This window comes from Manis javanica, chromosome 2, assembly GCF_040802235.1.
Source record: "Manis javanica isolate MJ-LG chromosome 2, MJ_LKY, whole genome shotgun sequence".
NCBI classification, from domain to species: domain Eukaryota; kingdom Metazoa; phylum Chordata; class Mammalia; order Pholidota; family Manidae; genus Manis; species Manis javanica.
In genome coordinates, this window is record NC_133157.1 from 110,174,189 (window position 1) to 110,191,425 (window position 17,237).

General features: G+C 37.6%; 2 protein-coding genes across 5 annotated transcripts in view; both read right to left on the reverse strand.

The window, feature by feature from the left end:
* The window catches only part of LOC140847791 (myosin-IIIa-like), a 124,925-nt gene extending 115,022 nt beyond the window's left edge, over positions 1–9,903 (reverse strand). For both annotated transcript variants that reach the window (XM_073229118.1, XM_073229119.1), the window contains exon 1: positions 9,841–9,903. In XM_073229118.1, the coding sequence (XP_073085219.1) occupies positions 9,841–9,852 (12 nt within the window). In that variant the 5' untranslated portion in view covers positions 9,853–9,903. The remainder of the gene's footprint in view (positions 1–9,840) is intronic.
* PLXDC2 (plexin domain containing 2) overlaps positions 1–17,237 on the reverse strand; it is a 786,648-nt gene that overhangs the window by 159,293 nt on the left and 610,118 nt on the right. The gene's annotated exons all lie outside the window — the stretch shown is intronic.

Genomic DNA, 17,237 nt, shown 5'->3' on the forward strand with positions numbered 1-17,237 from the left:
TGAAGTAGTATTACATATAAGAATTAATTACTTCAGAATTTATTTCAAAATATGTAAAGATACAGATGGACTACAATTATAATGTCAGTGATCACTAAAGAGTATTCAACTTTACATTTTAAACTATTTTTTAAAACCTTTACATTTTGTGAATGTCAACCCATAGAACAAATAAAAAATGACTTGGGGATAATGGCAAGTTAGAGTTTTATCACTGGACTACAGTACTACGAAATGACCCATAAAGTGAAAGAAAAGTAAGGCCTCTGTCTGGAACAGTATTTCACCTTTCTCACTGTACTTAACCTCAGACTTAACACATTAACAAGCCCTTGTGTTGACACACCACAGTTTAGTTGGTATCATTTACATACATGTCACCCAGGAAGGGTAAATCCTTCATAAGTATATCTTTATTCATACCTGATACTAATGGCAATGGCAGAAAACAGCATAAGTATAAATTTATGAGTGTGATGGAAAAATAAAAGGCAAGTAATGATAAACACAAGGAAGCCAGATGGTGGGATAGAGGAAGAGCATAGAGGCAAATCTTGCTATTGGTAACATTCTGGTTCTAGGTTGGGTGGTGAGCTTTAGGGCAAATAAACAAGATAGCTGTGAACCAATCCATTTCTAAACACATGAAGGCCAATAATAAATAGAGACGTATATAAATTATATATATATATATATATATATATATATATATATATATATATATATATATATATATATATATAAAGAGAAGAGAGAATACAGTTTCCCAACTGAGAGTATGATGATGGTGACAACATCTTACACAACACTTCTCAACTTTTCCACCCAAAGTATTTGTAACATCATGGGAAGGTAAATGCCGAATCAGAGCACAGCCTGAAATATCAGGTGCAAGCATAAGAGTCCCAAGTTTTCTATTCAGATTTCATATTTAATATGTTAAATACTCATAGAAGTATTATTCATTAATAGCCCAAAACTAGAAGCAACCCATCCCCTACTGATGAATAAAATGTGGGGCACACATACAATGGCATATTATCCTGCCATCACAAGGCACGGAATACTGACATCTGTTACATTGTGGATGAACGCTAAAAGAACGAAGCCAGACACAGGGCCACATATCACATGACTACACTGATAGGAAATGTCCAGAACAGGCAAATACACAGACAGAAAGCAGATTAGTGGTGGCCTAGTGTAGGAGAGTTTGAATGGGGAGTGACTCTGAAGGAGTATGGGGTTTCTTTTAGGAGGAATAAAAATGTTCTAAAATTAGACTGTGATGGTAACTGCACAATCCTGCAAATATGCACTTAAAAAATCATTAAACTGAACACGAGTGAATTACATAGCATGTGCATTCTATCTTGAAAAAGCTGTTAAAAGTAAAAAATACTATCAATGAATTTTCCTTTCTGTAGTATACCTTTGTCTGCTTTAGTATAAAAATGTTTTTGATCCATCTTTTTTTTTTTCTAGTAAGATTGTTGCTTCAGGAAAATTCATTATTTTACACCTTCACACATGTTGTCCAGGAATATCTCCCCAAGGCTTGGGTAAGTCTATGCCCCAATTTTCCTGAGACAGTCTTGGTTTATGCTTTCTTTTCCAGAGTCATTACAAATATCATACCCTTTCACTCTGAGAAGTGTCCTGGCTTGTACAATAAGCTATAGGGTCACCTACAACAATAATTATTTCCTTTGTCTGCTTCATCCTGATACATACTCCAGTTTGGAAAGGATGGCTTTATGTAACCAAGAAATGCTACCTTTGGTCTTGAATTTAATTAAAAAATGTGAAATCAAAAATTTCACTTTTCAACTGATAAGTGATTTCAACAAGTTCACCTCAAGAGGCCAAAAAACCATTGCAAAGTGCTATACCATTAATTATGGAGAATATACTAAATTTTTTTACCTTACTTCTAATTCCTAGAAATCTATCGTTAATAACATAGAGCTAGTATACATATGATATCTTCATTAACTAGATGGGTGTTTATTCAAATTTATTCTTCAAAAATTCTAGAAGAGTAGAAATTTATTGAAATACTTCCAATCATTCACAACTTCAGAAAATGCATATTACGGAGAGATGAATAGAATATGAACAAAATCTCAAACATACATTACATGACAGCTTGAAAAGACAACACTGAACCTTTCCCTTTTATATAGTGTCTGTTGATTGCTCACCACGAAAGAACTTCCAAAACCTGTTGCCCTACGGTAGGCTTATTAATAAAAAAACAATGACTTATCAGTAAAACATCTGCGGGTTACATGTTAAGAAGTGTCCATTTCAATTATTAACTCATTTAATACAAAATTAAATCATTTAATATATAAAACAAATTTTAGATAGATAAAAACTATTTCCTTTTACTGATAGAGTGGTTCCAAGATCCATAATCAAAACTGCTTTTACTAAATGGCAAACTTAAACATACAATAATGGTTTTACTACAATAAATTAGCATATGAATAATATAAAGCCAGATTATTAATTATTTATTATAGTATATATTATACTATTTATTATATTAACTTTAAGGCATGTGAATATGATCCAATGTTGATATTATAGATATACTATATTAATTTCCCATTAAAAATTTTTTATGAGCTTTTAAAAACACTAGTAATGAAGAAAGAAAACAGATGGTGGCATGACTAGTGTGGTGGAAATCTCCCCAAACCACATATATTTTGAAAATACAGCAAATACAACTATTCCTGAAAGAGTAACTAGAAGTAACAGTACATCAGAAAGTCCACATCAGAGAGAAGCCAACATCTCACAGAAAAGGGTAAAGTGAAAAGCCGTGACCTGCAGGGACCCAAGCACTCCCCCCAGCCCAGCTCACATGTGGAAGGAAGAGAATCAGAGAGGAGAGGGAGTAGAAGCACAGGACTGCTAAATACCCAGCCCTAGAAGTCTACCCTGGGAGCACAGACCCACATTGCATGGTACTCTGGAGATTAGAGGGGCTGAAAACCAAAGTCTGAGACTAGACTGCAAACAGGTTTCCACAACTGGCTGTCCTGGGACAAAAGAAAAGCAGGTGCTTTAAGGGACTCTCAACAGTCAGAGGGCTGCTAAAGGGGCAAGTGTTTAGGAGAAGGAACGGGTGGTCAAAATCATCCTGGCATACTCCACCCAGCAGGCTGGGAACTTTCAGTAGCTTCAGGTGCCCTATGCTTCTGGTTGGCAACACAGCCCTGAGACACCTAACCATGATAAGCAGCCTGTTGCTCCTTCCTCCCAGCCAGCAACTACACACAGATGAGCTGTCCCTGCCATTGCTAAAGACTAGCCGGAGGGCAGCTCCACCCAAAGCCACTACACAGCTTAATGCAGAAGCTTCCCCTGTGCATGGTTGAGCGGCACAGATAGTGGAGACGGGTGATGATGCCAGGAGCCACAAACAGGCTCTGTTATCATGGAAGAACCCGCACCACTTGCCTGAACCCCCATCATCACCCTAGGCCATCCCAAGGGCCACCCTGCCCACAGCAGTTTAGGTGATTAACCCAGAGGCTGCTCCTTGTGCACAGTTGACCGGCACAGTGGAGACAGGCATGGTGACCAGGAAGCAGGAAAGGACTTTCTCCTCCCACCTGACAACCATGCCACTCACCTGCAACCACTCACATTGTTCCAAGACTATGGAAAGGCAGAATAACCTTGTTCAATCCAAAATCCCTCAAACACCAGAAAGAGGGCTCAGTGAGACCAAAATCACCAATATTCCTAAAATATAATTCCAAATAAAAGTCATAAGCCAGCTAATGCAGCTACACAAAAATATTCAAGAGCTAAGGGATGAATTCAGGATGGAGATAACTGAAATGAAACAAACAATGGAGGGATTTAAAAGCATTTAGGTGAGTTAGAGGAGACAGTAAATGGAATAGAAATCAAAGAACAGGAATACAGAGAAGCTAAGGCAGAGAGAGATAAAAGAATCTCCAGGAATGAAAGAATCTGTGACCAATCCAAATGCACAACAATATTTGCATTATAGGGGTACCAGAAGAAGAAGAGAGAGAAAAAGGGATAGTGTCTTCAAACAAGTAATTGCTGAAAATTTCCCCAATTTAGGGAAGGAAATAGTCTCTCAGGCTATGGAAGTCCAAATACAAGGGACCCAAGTAGCACAACACCAAGACATATAATAATTAAAATGGCAATGATCAAGGACAAGGACAGAGTATTAAAAGCAGCCAGAGAGAGAAAAGAGATCACCTACAAAGGAAGACCCACCAGGCTATCATCAGACTTCTCAGCAGAAACCTTACAGGCCAGAAGGGAGTGGCATGATATGTTCACAGCAATGAAAAAGAAGGGCCTCAAACCAAGAATACTCTACCCAGAAAGATTATCATTTAAATTTGAAGGAGGGATTAACAATTCCCAGATAAGCAAAAATAGAGGGAATTTACCTCCCACAAACCATCTCTACAGTGTATTTTAAAGGGACTGCACTAGATGGAAGTGTGCCTAAGACTAAATAGCTGTCACCAGAGAAATAAAACTACAGCAAAGGAAGTAGACCAATTAAACATTAACCAAATGCAAAATTAAATCAGCTACCCACAAAGTCAGTCAAGGGATACACAAAGAGTACAGAATATGACACCTAACATATAAAGAATGGAGGAGGAAGTAAAAGTAGGGAGAGAAAAAAGCATCATCAGATGGGTGCTTATAATAGCATGTAAGTGAGTTAAGGTAGACTGCTAGATAGTAAAGAAGCTGCCCTTGAACCTTTGGTAACCACGAATCCAAAGCCTGCAATGGCAATAAGTACATATGTATTGATAATCACCCTAAATGTAAATGGAAAGAATGCACCAATCAAAAGACACAGAGTTATAGCATGGATAAAAAAGCAAGAACCATCTATATGCTGCCTAAAAGAGACTCACTTCTAACCCAAAGACATACACACACTAAAAGTCAAGGGATGGAAAAAGATATTTCATACAAACTTTTCAGTACTTGAATCAGACAAAATAAGACTTCAAAACAAAGAAAGTCACAAGAGACGAAGAAGAACATTACATAATCACAAAGGGGTCAGTCCAACAACAGGATATAACCATACTAAGTATCTATGCACCCAACACAGGAGCACCTACATATGTGAAACAAATACTAACAGAATTAAAGAGAGAAATAGAATGCAATGCATTCATTTTAGGAGACTTCAACATACTCCAAAGGACAGATCAACCAGACAGAAAATAAGTAAGAAGACAGAGGCACTAAACAACACATTAGAACAGATGGACCTAACAGACATCTAAAGAACACACCACCGAAAACCAGCAGGATACATATTCTACTCCAGTTCACATGGAACATTTTTCAGAATAGACCACATACTAGCCACATAAAGAGCCTCAGCAAATTTAAAAAGATTGAAATTCTACCAACCAACTTCTCAGAGCACAAAGCGATGAAACTAGAAATAAATTGTACAAAGAAAACAAAAAGGCTCACAAACGCATGGAGGCTTAACAACATGCTCCTAAATAATCAATAGATCAATGACCAAAATATAACAGAAATCAAGGAATATATGGAGACAAATGAAAACAATGGCACAATGCCCCAATTTTTGTGGGACACAGCAAAGGAAGTTCTAAGAGGAAGGTATATAGCAGTCCAGGCCTATTTAAGAAGGAAGAACAATCTCAGAAGAACAGTCTAAATTCACAATTACTGAAACTAGAAAAGAACAACCAGTGAGGCCAAGTCAGTAGAAGGAGGGATATAATAAAGTCAGAGAAGAAATAAATAATATTGAGAAGAATAAAACAATAGAAAAAATTAATGATACAAAGAGCTGGTTCTTTGAGAAAATAAACAAAATAGATAAACACCTAGCCAGACTTATTAAGAAACAAAGAGAATCTACACACATAAACAGAATCAGAAATGAGAAAGGAAAAACCCCTATGGACACCACAGAAATACAAAAAATTATTAGAGAATACTATGAAAATCTATATGCTAACAACCTGGATAACCTGGAAGAAGTGGACAACTTTCTAGAAAAATAGAACCTTCCATGACTGACCAAGGAAGAAACAGAAAATCTAAACAGACCAATTACCAGCAATGAAAGTGAATTAAAAAAATACCCAAGAACAAAATAGCCAGACCAGATGGCTGCACTGCTGAATTTTATCAGACATAATACCCATTCTCCTTAAAGTTTTCCAAAAAATAGAAGAGGACGCAATACTTCCAAACTCTTTCTATAAAGCCAGCATCACTCTAATACCAAAACCAGGAAAAGACACCACAAAAAAAGAAAATTACAGACCAATATCCTGGTGAACATACATGCAAAAATACTCAACAAACTGAATTCAAAAATACATCCAGAGGATCATATGTCATGATCAAGAGGGATTCATCCCATTGATGCAAGAATAGTACAACATTCAAAAATCCATCATCAGCCACTCTATCAATAAAAAGAAGGACAAAAATTACATGATCATTTCCATAGATCTGGAAAAAGCATTTGACAAAATTCAACATCCATTCATGATAAAAACTCTCAACAAAATGGGTATAGAGGGCAAGTACCTCAACATAACAAATGCCATGCATGACAAACCCACAGTCAATATCATATTTAACAGTGAAAAGCTGAAAGCTTTTCTTCTAAGATTGCTTTCTCCCCACCTTTATTCAACATAGTACTGGAGGTCCTAGCCAAGGCAATCAGACAACACAAAGAAATAAAAGGCATCCAGATTGATAAGGAAGAAGTTACACTGTCACTGTTTGCAGATGACATGATATTGTACATAAAAAATCCCTAAAGAATCCACTCCAAAACTTCTAGAACTAATATCTGAATTCAGAAAATTTCCAGGATACAAACTTAATACACAGAAATCTCTTGCATCCCTATACACTAATGATGAACTAGCAGGAAGAAATCAGGAAGACAGTTCCATTCAAAATTGCATCAAAAAGAATAAAATACCTAAGAATAAACCTAACCAAGGAAGTGAAAGACCTATACCCTGAAACCTACTCTTGAGAGAAATTAAAGAGGACACTAACAAATGGAAATTCATCCCATGCTCTTGGCTAGGAAGAATTAATATTGTCAAAATGGCCATCCTGCCTAAAGCAATCTACAGAGTCAATGCAATCCCTTTCAAAACACCGGCAACATTCTTCAACGAACAGGAGTAAATAGTTCTAAAATTCATATGGAACCACAAAAAACGCCGAATAGCCAAAGGCAATCCTGAGAGGGAAGAATAAAGCAGGGGCAATTATGCTCCCCAACTTCAAGCTCTACTACAAAGCCACAGTTATCAAGACAATTTGGCACTGGCACAAAACCAGACCCACAAACCAGTGGAACAGACTAAAGAGTCCAGACGTTAACCCAAGCATATATGGCCAATTAATATATGATAAAGGAGCCATGGATATACAATGGGGAAATGACAGCCTGTTCAACAGCTGGTGTTGGCAAAAGTGGACAGCTACATGTAAGAGAATGAAACTGGATCATTGTCTAGTCCCATACACAGAAGTAAATTTGAAATGGATCAAAGACATGAATGTAAGTCATGAAACCATAAAACTCTTAGAAAAAAACTTAGGCAAAACTCTCTTGGACATAAACATGAGCAACTTTCTTCATGAACATATCTCCCCAGGCAAGGGAAACAAAAGCAAAAATGAACAAGCAGGAATATATCAAACTAAAAAGCTTCTGTACAGCAAAGGACACCATCAACAGAACAAAAAGGCATCCTACAGTATGGGAGAGTATATTCATAAATGACATATCCAATAAGAGGTTGATATCCAAAATATATAAAGAGCTCATGTGCCTCAACGAACAAAAAGCAAATAACCCAATTAAAGAATGGACAGAGGATCTGAACAGACATTTCCCCAAAGAAGAAATTCAGATGGCCAACAGGCACATGAAAAGATGCTCCGCATCGCTAATTATCAGAGAATTTCAAATTAAAACCACAATGAGGTATCACCTCACACCAGTTAGGATGGCCAACATCCAAAAGACAAACAACAAATGTTGGTGAGGATGTGGAGAAAGGAGAATCCTCCTACACTGCTGGTGGGAATGTCAATTAGTTCAACCATGTGGAAAGCAGTATGGAAGTTCCTCAAAAAACTAAAAATAAAAATACCATTTGACCCAGGAATTCAACTCCTAGGAATTTACCTGAAGAAAACAGGATCACAAATTCAAAAAGACATATGGACCCCTATGTTTATCACAGCATTATTTAAAATAGCCAAGATATGGAAGCAACCGAAGTGTCCATCAGTAGATGAATGGATAAAGAAGATGTGGTACATATACACAATGGAATATTATTCAGCCATAAGAAGAAAGCAAATCCTACCATTTGCAACACCATGTATGGAGCCAGAGGATATTATGCTCAGTGAAATAAGCCAGGTGGAGAAAGATAAGTACCAAATGATTTCACTCATCTGTGGAGTATAACAACAATGCAAAAACTAAAGGAAAAAAACAGCAGCAGACTCACAGAACCCAGAATGAACTAACAGTTACAAAAGGGAAAGGGACTGGGGAGGGTGGATCAGAAGGGATGGGTATGGGGATTAAGTAGCATTATGATTAGCACACATAATGTAGGCAGGGCACAGGGAAGGAAGTATAGCACAGAGAAGAGAAATAGTGACTCTATAGCATCTTACTATGCTGATGGACAGTGACTGTAATGGGGTATGTGGTGGGGACTTGATAATGGGGGGAATCTAGTAACCACAATGTTGCTCATGTTATTGTATATCCATGATACCTTATTAAAAAAAAGAAAAAGAAAAAAAGCACTAATGATATATGAAAACAAAGTAAAGAAACTGTGACTTGAGCTTCTCTTACTTAATTTTATTTTTGCTTAAATGGTTATACTTTGTTTTTATCCTAAGAGGTACATCCATGGAAAATATTTTTGAATTCACTGGAATTTTAAAAAATCACTTAATATATCCTTTCCCTCTATTTTATATTATGTTCACATTTTAACTTTTTTGGCCAGTAATAATTGATTTAGTATTACAATGGAAACAGTACACCGGGATTTAATCCTTAATTTAATTCTAAGACTTTTCAATACTAACATAGTATTTTAATTGCTTTTCCTCCCTTCACTCCTTAGAAAATGTAGATAAATAGCAGAGCTTTTCCCAACAGCTGCAGAGTTTTCAAACATAAGTGTTCTTTACTGATAAGCATAATTAAAAAGATTAAAGGCATTAATGGTGACTGCAGAGATATGACTCTAGAAAAGTTTGTCTCTCAACTATTTTGGCAGTTTATCTACAGTTTCCCAAAACTAATAGTGAAAAGCATCTATGGAAGCTGAATACAGCCCCAAGCCAAGTGGCTCAATATGGGAACCTGCTATATGTAAGTTAAGTGACCTGAATCTGATCTTAGAGGCTAGGGGTTTTCATAATAATTCTGTTATAATTTAAAAACAGAATCTAAATATCATTAAAACAGATGCATGTTAAGCAATTAAAAGTAAATTAACTGAAAAATTAAGGCAAGTAGTTTCTCTCATTTGAAGCACTCATTCATTCAATCCTTCATTTATTCATATACTCATTGAGCATCTCGCATGTTCATCTTCACTCATGCAAAAATCTCACATAAAAACAGCACAACTGACATTTTCTTCTAGTATATTTCAAAGCATGTGTGTAGACAGTGAGCATGAAAAAGAAAGTCAGAAAGGATCAAATATTACATCTGTCTCCCTCAAAGCTCAGTCATCTGACCTCAGGAGCCATCCAAAATGGTGTTCCTACGGATGTATTCCGGCTGTGCCAGGTGTACGTGAGCTGGGCTGACACACCTGGAAAAAGGAGACAAGACTTACTTCCTGCACTAATCACTCATGTAAAGAAATTCCAATTTCAGTACCCGGTCTTACAAATTAATATTAAAGTTTTGTTCCCTTAAAGCTGCCACTGGACTTGAACTTCACCATGAAGTATTATATTCTAAATCAGAATTTCTGCAGCCAAAATGTGAAATGTTTTTCCTACCCATCCTTAAAGGTCCATTTCAAATTTTCATTCTCCCATGTTGACTTTTAATCTGCTCCTGATCATACTAAATTCTAATTCTTTTGACCAAATTTTTAACAATTTGTCTATATTACATATTTTGGCATGTAATTGTTATTTTGATGGTATGCTTCCTCCCCTTCCTCTTCCCTATTCAGGCCAATTTGAGAGTTTTTATGTGTTGGTATGAGGACAGTCGGTGATTTATGAGTGTGAATAAAATTATTTTCCACCTATCAACTTTGGGCAAATTATACCTCACTCGAGGCTTCAAACTAACATTATCTATTGAAACCAACACCATTAATAGAATCAGTCATTTTCCTTTAGCGAGATTACAGATGGAAGGACTACACTGAGAAGGTATGGCCAAATATTTAGTCATGTTATCCCATTAATTCCAGCTGGTTAAATATTTAGTCATGTCATCCCATTAATTCCAGCTGGTTAGATGTAATCAGAGCTGGCCCTTCAGAAAAAGAGGAGTAAAATCTCTCTGCTCGAATTGCACACTTGTGCTCCTCACGCAGGTGGGCTGGGTAACCTCTGGCTGAACAGTGCCGCTCACTGTGACCCGCTCTGGGCTTGATGGGTCATGCTCAAGTTTCTGCTTCCTGATTTCCCTGTTTTGAAATTTGTCTCACATTTGTTTTAGGCTGAGTCTGTTTAGCTTGTAAGCCAAGTAGAACAAAGGCACTGATTGAGATTTAAAGTTGGATATATTTGATTCCTCTGTAATGCCATTTGACATTTATTACGAATTTCAAAGGCCATATTCAGCCAAATGGGCATTTCACTGATGGAAATATACTTGGGCAGAGAGGCAGGCAGTATGTTTTGGTACCACATAATTGCATCCTTAATGACCTATTCCACCAATGTGAACAGATTTTATCTTTGGCCCTTCAAATTTTCGTTTAAAAATGTTGACAGAAAAATACCCTTACTAAATCACTTTTCAGGTTCAAAGGTGATTATCTAATCTATGCTTGAATGTTTTCCCTTAACTATTTTCTAACAAACTATCTGAAAAAAGGGAATCAACACTTAATATCACATTTTTCCAAAATATATCTACCTCTACTCCAGGCATTTTACCTTTCAGAAATATTAAATTCAAATCCCAAAATTTCTTTCTTGTCTTTTTCAATGAATTAAAGGCAAAAGAAGTGATTAAGCTTAGATTTTATGATAGTATTAGAGCATAGCAATGTCATGTAAGTGGGAAAAGTAAATGGATTTTAAAAGAAATTTCAAATTGATTCTAACTTCACTGAAAGGTTATTAACTATATATGAAAATTTTTTTAATTGTATTTGACCCCTGGCACGCATTTTTGTTTCAATCTCATGAAGATAGTTTGAGAATTCAAATGTCATTTAACTGAAAAGTAAAGGGAATAAAACCTTACAACTAAGTAAAAAATCAAAAGCTTTGCTCCTGTCAGGAAAATGACATTTTAGACTAATCGTGTGATACTTTTTTCCTCCTTCTGGATATGAAAAAACGATCATGTCAGTAAACGTTGCTATTTTTCAGCAAGTAGTCATGTCATGGTGTTTGAATTATAGACATGAATGGCAGGAAAGGACCTTCCCACTACACCTCATAGGAAATACATATGGAAGGATGATGAGAGAAGTATTTTAGGGTGTGGCACATGACACAAGGTAGACTGTTCAGACTCTTTTTCTTGGAAATGTGAATTTTAAGTGAAGACATTCAGGAGGGAGAGAACTGGAGTTTAGTCAACCAACAGCAGGTCTCTAGGAATCAGTCCAAGTGATGCTGCTCAAGGGCCCGCGCTGCCATAGTTCTCCTCTTAGGAGGCGGGACTGCCCGGGTTCTCCCTCGGCTTTATAAGCCAGCCGGTGTAATATCCAGTGTTCTTGCCTAAATTGGTCAGAGTCAGTTTCTGTGCTTACAACCAAGGAACCCTAGGTTATATACAATCATACATTTTACATATGAATGAGCAAATTAACAAGGGTAATAATGAGTTTAAAAGTCTAAGAGTCATTAGGCCTTATGTTAACATGAGGTTATACTACATTTATATATTTATATTAATATAAGATGAAGAATTCTTTAAGGCAAACATTTGGACTCCAAATTCTTTAACCACACATGCCAAACATTAAGAGACTTTTGAGCAAGCATATTACATATAATATAGATTATTCGCTACTTACTAGTATATTACTATATACATTATGAAACATATAGAAGAAGATAATTTTATAAAATGAGATTAAAGTAACAATTGTATTATGAACTGTATTATGAATTTCACAATTAGGTATGAACGTTTCTTTTTGCTCTCCAATGAGGTCTTGTAAACACCCTGGTACTAGCGCCCGCTTCAAAGACCACTGGTCTAAGGGGTGCTGGGCAAAGGACTGCAAAGCTCTTGGAGTCTCATCTATCTTTTAGTGTCCTGGGACCCTGCTGAAAGAATATTTTAGACCTGGTTCCTGAAAACTGTATGGAAACAAGAAAAATTCATCCCAGGGAATGTGGAGAAGGAAAAACAAAATATCCCAAAATAAGTGAAAAATGAAAAATGCAAGTAAGTAGAGTAAGAAGCTCTTGCATCTGAGAATATTGGATGATTGTTACATTAAAAACAGGACACACATCTGACTAGGAAAGAGCAGCAGAGGAAGGCATTTGCTGATTTTCATGTGTCTTGAATTCATCTGTAATGGTTGTTAAACCTCAAGATGATTTTACCAATGCAGCCACATAGTTTCAGAGCTAGAAGGCACCTTAATGGTTATAAAGCCAAATGTGTTCATTTTCAGGTTAGTAAACTTAGCTGGAAAGAAAAACAAGTTTCCCAAGGGCAACTGGCATTTTTACTTCATATAAATTTTCACAAGACAAGAAGCTAAAAAGGTAGCAAAATGCAGAATTCTATTAAAAATGATTGACATAAATTATTTTAAAAGGCAACAGTAATTCAAATTATGAGTTCAGAAGCCTTAGGAAGTAAAGGAGATAAGGAAAATCATCTTGTCCAGAGGAACTAATGGAGTAAGTCACCAAAGTAAACAGTTACATAAGCATCTCAAGGGAGAAGACCTAATGGATGGAAAATTCCAGGCATAACATTGGGATAGTGAGCAGATACTGAAAGGATCAGTAGGCCAAGAAGAGATCAGGACTGAACAGAAAACAGGCTAGAAGGGAGGACAATAATACATTAAAAAGTCAAAGCCACAGGAACATTGAGGACATTTATGTTAATGGTTCTTCAACCCTTTGCTTTGATTACACTTCTGGGGAATTTTTATGCTATTTTAGGCCCTTCCAACAAGGCTTACTGGACTGTTTGATGGTTGTACAGCAACTCTGTTCCCTACTGCATAGGTCCCGTTTCTAGGGAGAAAAATGTAAAGGATTTACACTTGTCACCAACAGGTTTCTTAAGGTCTTAGGGAGTCAGAAAAGACATCAAATATGTGGTTTCCAACGTGGTTCAGATAGACCAGACAACTTGAGAACTTGATTTGCTATAACCATATAGCCTGTAACTTTGGGGAGAAATCCAGGGCACAATACCTGTAAAACCAAAATCAGTCAAAGGGAGAAGTAAAGTTAAAAAACTCCTTTATTTCTTACAAGCAGTGATCCTGACTCTCTCTCTCTTGACCAGGCTGCAGCAGAACAGAGCTCCACCCAACCTCTCTGGTTCAGATAAACCCTCACATGCCCTTATAATTACCTATTGATATATAGATGTTACTCTCCACCCCTTGGAAACATCTATTGATATGCAGATGCACTAAGGCCAGGCAAGAGATTCTGGAAATATTACAATTTTACCCACACAGCCAAACCCTTGACATCTCAAGAGAGCAAAGGGGGTAGCAATAGGTTTTTGTTGCTGTTGTTAAAAATAGAATCCTGCAGGAATGAGAATAGAAATTATAAAAAAAAATAGAATTTTTCAACATGAAGGGTTCATAAAATTTATTATACCATCTAACATCCTTATTTTATTGGTGGGTTAAGACATATGATGATAAATTTTGTGTGTTAACTTGGCTGGGTCATGGTGCCTAGATATTTCACCAAACATTATTCTGGACATTTCTGTGAAGGTGTGTCTTTCGACAAGGTTAACATTTATGTCGCTGGACTTTGAGTAAAGCAGATTATCCTCCATAATGTGAGTGAGCTTCCTTCAGTGAGTGAAAGGACTTAATAGAACAAAGACTGACCACCTCTGAGCAAGAAGGAATCCTGCCATCAGACTGCCTTTGGACTCAAATTGCAACTCTTCCCTGGTCTCCAGCCTGCCAGCCTACCATCAGACTTTGGAGTTGCCAAGCCTCCACAGTCACATGAGCCATTTCCTTAAAATAAGTTTCTCTCTGCACCCCTCCCCTCTGCCCCCCCCTCTTTATATATATATATATATATATATGTATGTATGTATGTATGTATGTGTACACACACACACACACACACATGCCCATTCTGTTGGTTCTGTTTCTCTGGAGAATCCTGAGGTACTGAGATTGATTCAAGAGAAACAGAAACCTAAAGAAGAGTTTTCTGGATTGTTTCTGGGGTTTCTGGAACTGGCTCTCTAATCTGATAAGATTTAAAGACACAAATTCATCTCTTTCCAGTAGTAAAGACAGCACAGATCACTGTTGGCATGAAGTGGCAATAGGGACACACAAAATATCATCATTGGATACTCATAAATCCTTAATAGAGGCACAGTTCAGCGCGACCATATATATGATTTCTTTGAACATTTCTGTCAAACTAACAAGTGTCATGAGAGTGCTGGTTGCTTCTAATGCCACTGGACAGAGTGGAGAAGGAAAAGGATGTGCTCAGGAATCCTAATTCCCAGCTCAAGTGCTGCCTAAGTGACCTGAAGACCACGTGTCTGCCCTGAAAGGGACCCTTCTCTCGCAGCCACAGCACTAAGATTGCTGAAAACCTAACCCAGAATCTCATCCTGTTTGTGGCTGAATTATAATGCAAACTGAATCCCCAACTTCACAGGGTATCTACTGTAAAAGCGAGCACAGTGATTGGGAAGGAATGGGATCCTGAAAACTAGAACATGGCCGTATGGGAAGATTCTATTGAAGCTGGAGCCACTGAAACCCTAAATTCTGGAGTCTTTCTTACCAGTAAAGGTAGCTTCACTGACCCCATCTGAGGAGTTAACCCTGCATGGCCTGAGCAAACTGCAATGCTTCCTGATGGAGTTGCCTTACAAGACACTACTAATTCTCCTTGGGACCCACCCCAACCACCTCTCAATTAGACTCAAGTATCAGCAGTCCCCTAAAGGTGAGGTACAAAGCACTACATGGTTTATCAAATATACACAGACATGAATTCAGAGAATGTGTGTGGGAATGGATATTAAGGGTGTTGGATAAAGGTGGAAGGATCATAAACTTGTATCAGGCTGAATTTATTGACATGGGCCTATGAAGCAGAGACTTTGCATTTGATATTGCAGATTGTGGAGTTAGAAAGGGCTCCACCACTTTGTTTAGTTGGTTGGGTCAGCCATGGACCAAAAAGTAGCCCCTAGTAAATGAATTTGAAATCCCAGAACTACACTGGTCTACTCTAACGGAAGGGACTCAAAGTTTGGGAAAATAGGAATTTTAGAGTGGATTTGCCATTTAAGAACTACTCACCCACATGGGAGAGTACAGAGGACATACCTTTCAACACAACCATAAGAAAAAAATTTTGAGGAGAACCCCAGCATCCATGCAGAGCTCTGTGATCAGTCTTCTCTGTAGACTAGAACTCACAATGGGAACTGCTGCCAGTGAACTGGAAAAGCTAAATGCAATAGGAGTAGGTGGATCACAGAGTGGCAGGAACCAAGTGGTGGCCCTTAATCACTCCAGGCAAGGTGGGCAGTCACTACGATGGACAGCCGAGTCAAAGCAGTAATGAGAAGAGTTGATTTGCAGAGACCTACGGCATTGCCTCATTGATCTTGATGTTCCTAAAAGGGAAGTAGGTGGGAAGCCTACTAAGTTCTCACCAGATCTGTATAAGCAAAACAGTTCTAAGTCATGTGAACAAAAGTCTAACTTGAATAATGAAAACAGTTATGGTCCTTCAATCAACTTCAAGACTGGAGCAAGTTTAAAGACCTAGAACCCTTGAATGAAGGGGAGGTTGACTCCTTGAGGAAGAACCCCAGCAACACTGCCAAAAATTTTTACTGTTAATCTTTCCCCCAACCTTTCCCAAAGGCACCTATGGCCTTTTACCAAGGTGATGGTGTACTGGGGAAAAGGGAATAATCAGACTTTTCCAGGCTATCTGGATACTAACTGAATTGACACTATTCCAGAAGACCCCAAATGTCACTGTGCTCCACTAGTCAGAGTAGGGACTTAACAGAGGTCAGGTGAGCAATGGAGTTTTAGTTCAGACCCATCTCACAGAGGGCCCAGGCTTCTGTTTTATCATTATTAATTTAGGAGATTGGAATAAATCAATTATTCTTTATTACTTTGAGTCACAAACTACTTACTTGCATGAAAGGTTTATATTTTCTCATCAGGAAATTCATATTCACAAAACATTTTGCATATAAGAATATCAAAAATCTTCTGACATTCTACTATGTAATATAGCAAAGAGTATTCAAGGTTATCTCCAGCTTTCACATCCAATGAGTCTGTAAGATGACACAAGGAAACTTTCTATGCAACCACCATGCCCCTCAAAACGAATGTGATTTCCCCTGAAAATCTGTCCTTTTTCCAGTCCACCAGGCACTAGATCATTCTCTTTCTTTAATACTCAGCTTATATCTTAAATGGAGACAGGATAGGGTAGGGCTTTCTCTGAAGACACCAGGACCACACTGCTCGCTGCACTCTCACTGGCTTTAAACATACGAACTACACACCTGCAGCCACCTGCACCCCCCAACTGTGCATGCCCTTGTGCACAGACCAACTCCTATTTGAGGAAAACTGAGGGAGCAGGGAAGAAACTCTTAAAAAATATAAGGAAAGTCCTTGGTTCACTGAAAGTTATTACACCATGGAAAGGCAGTTGGTAGCTTTTATGAACATTTCTATAGCTTCACTGAA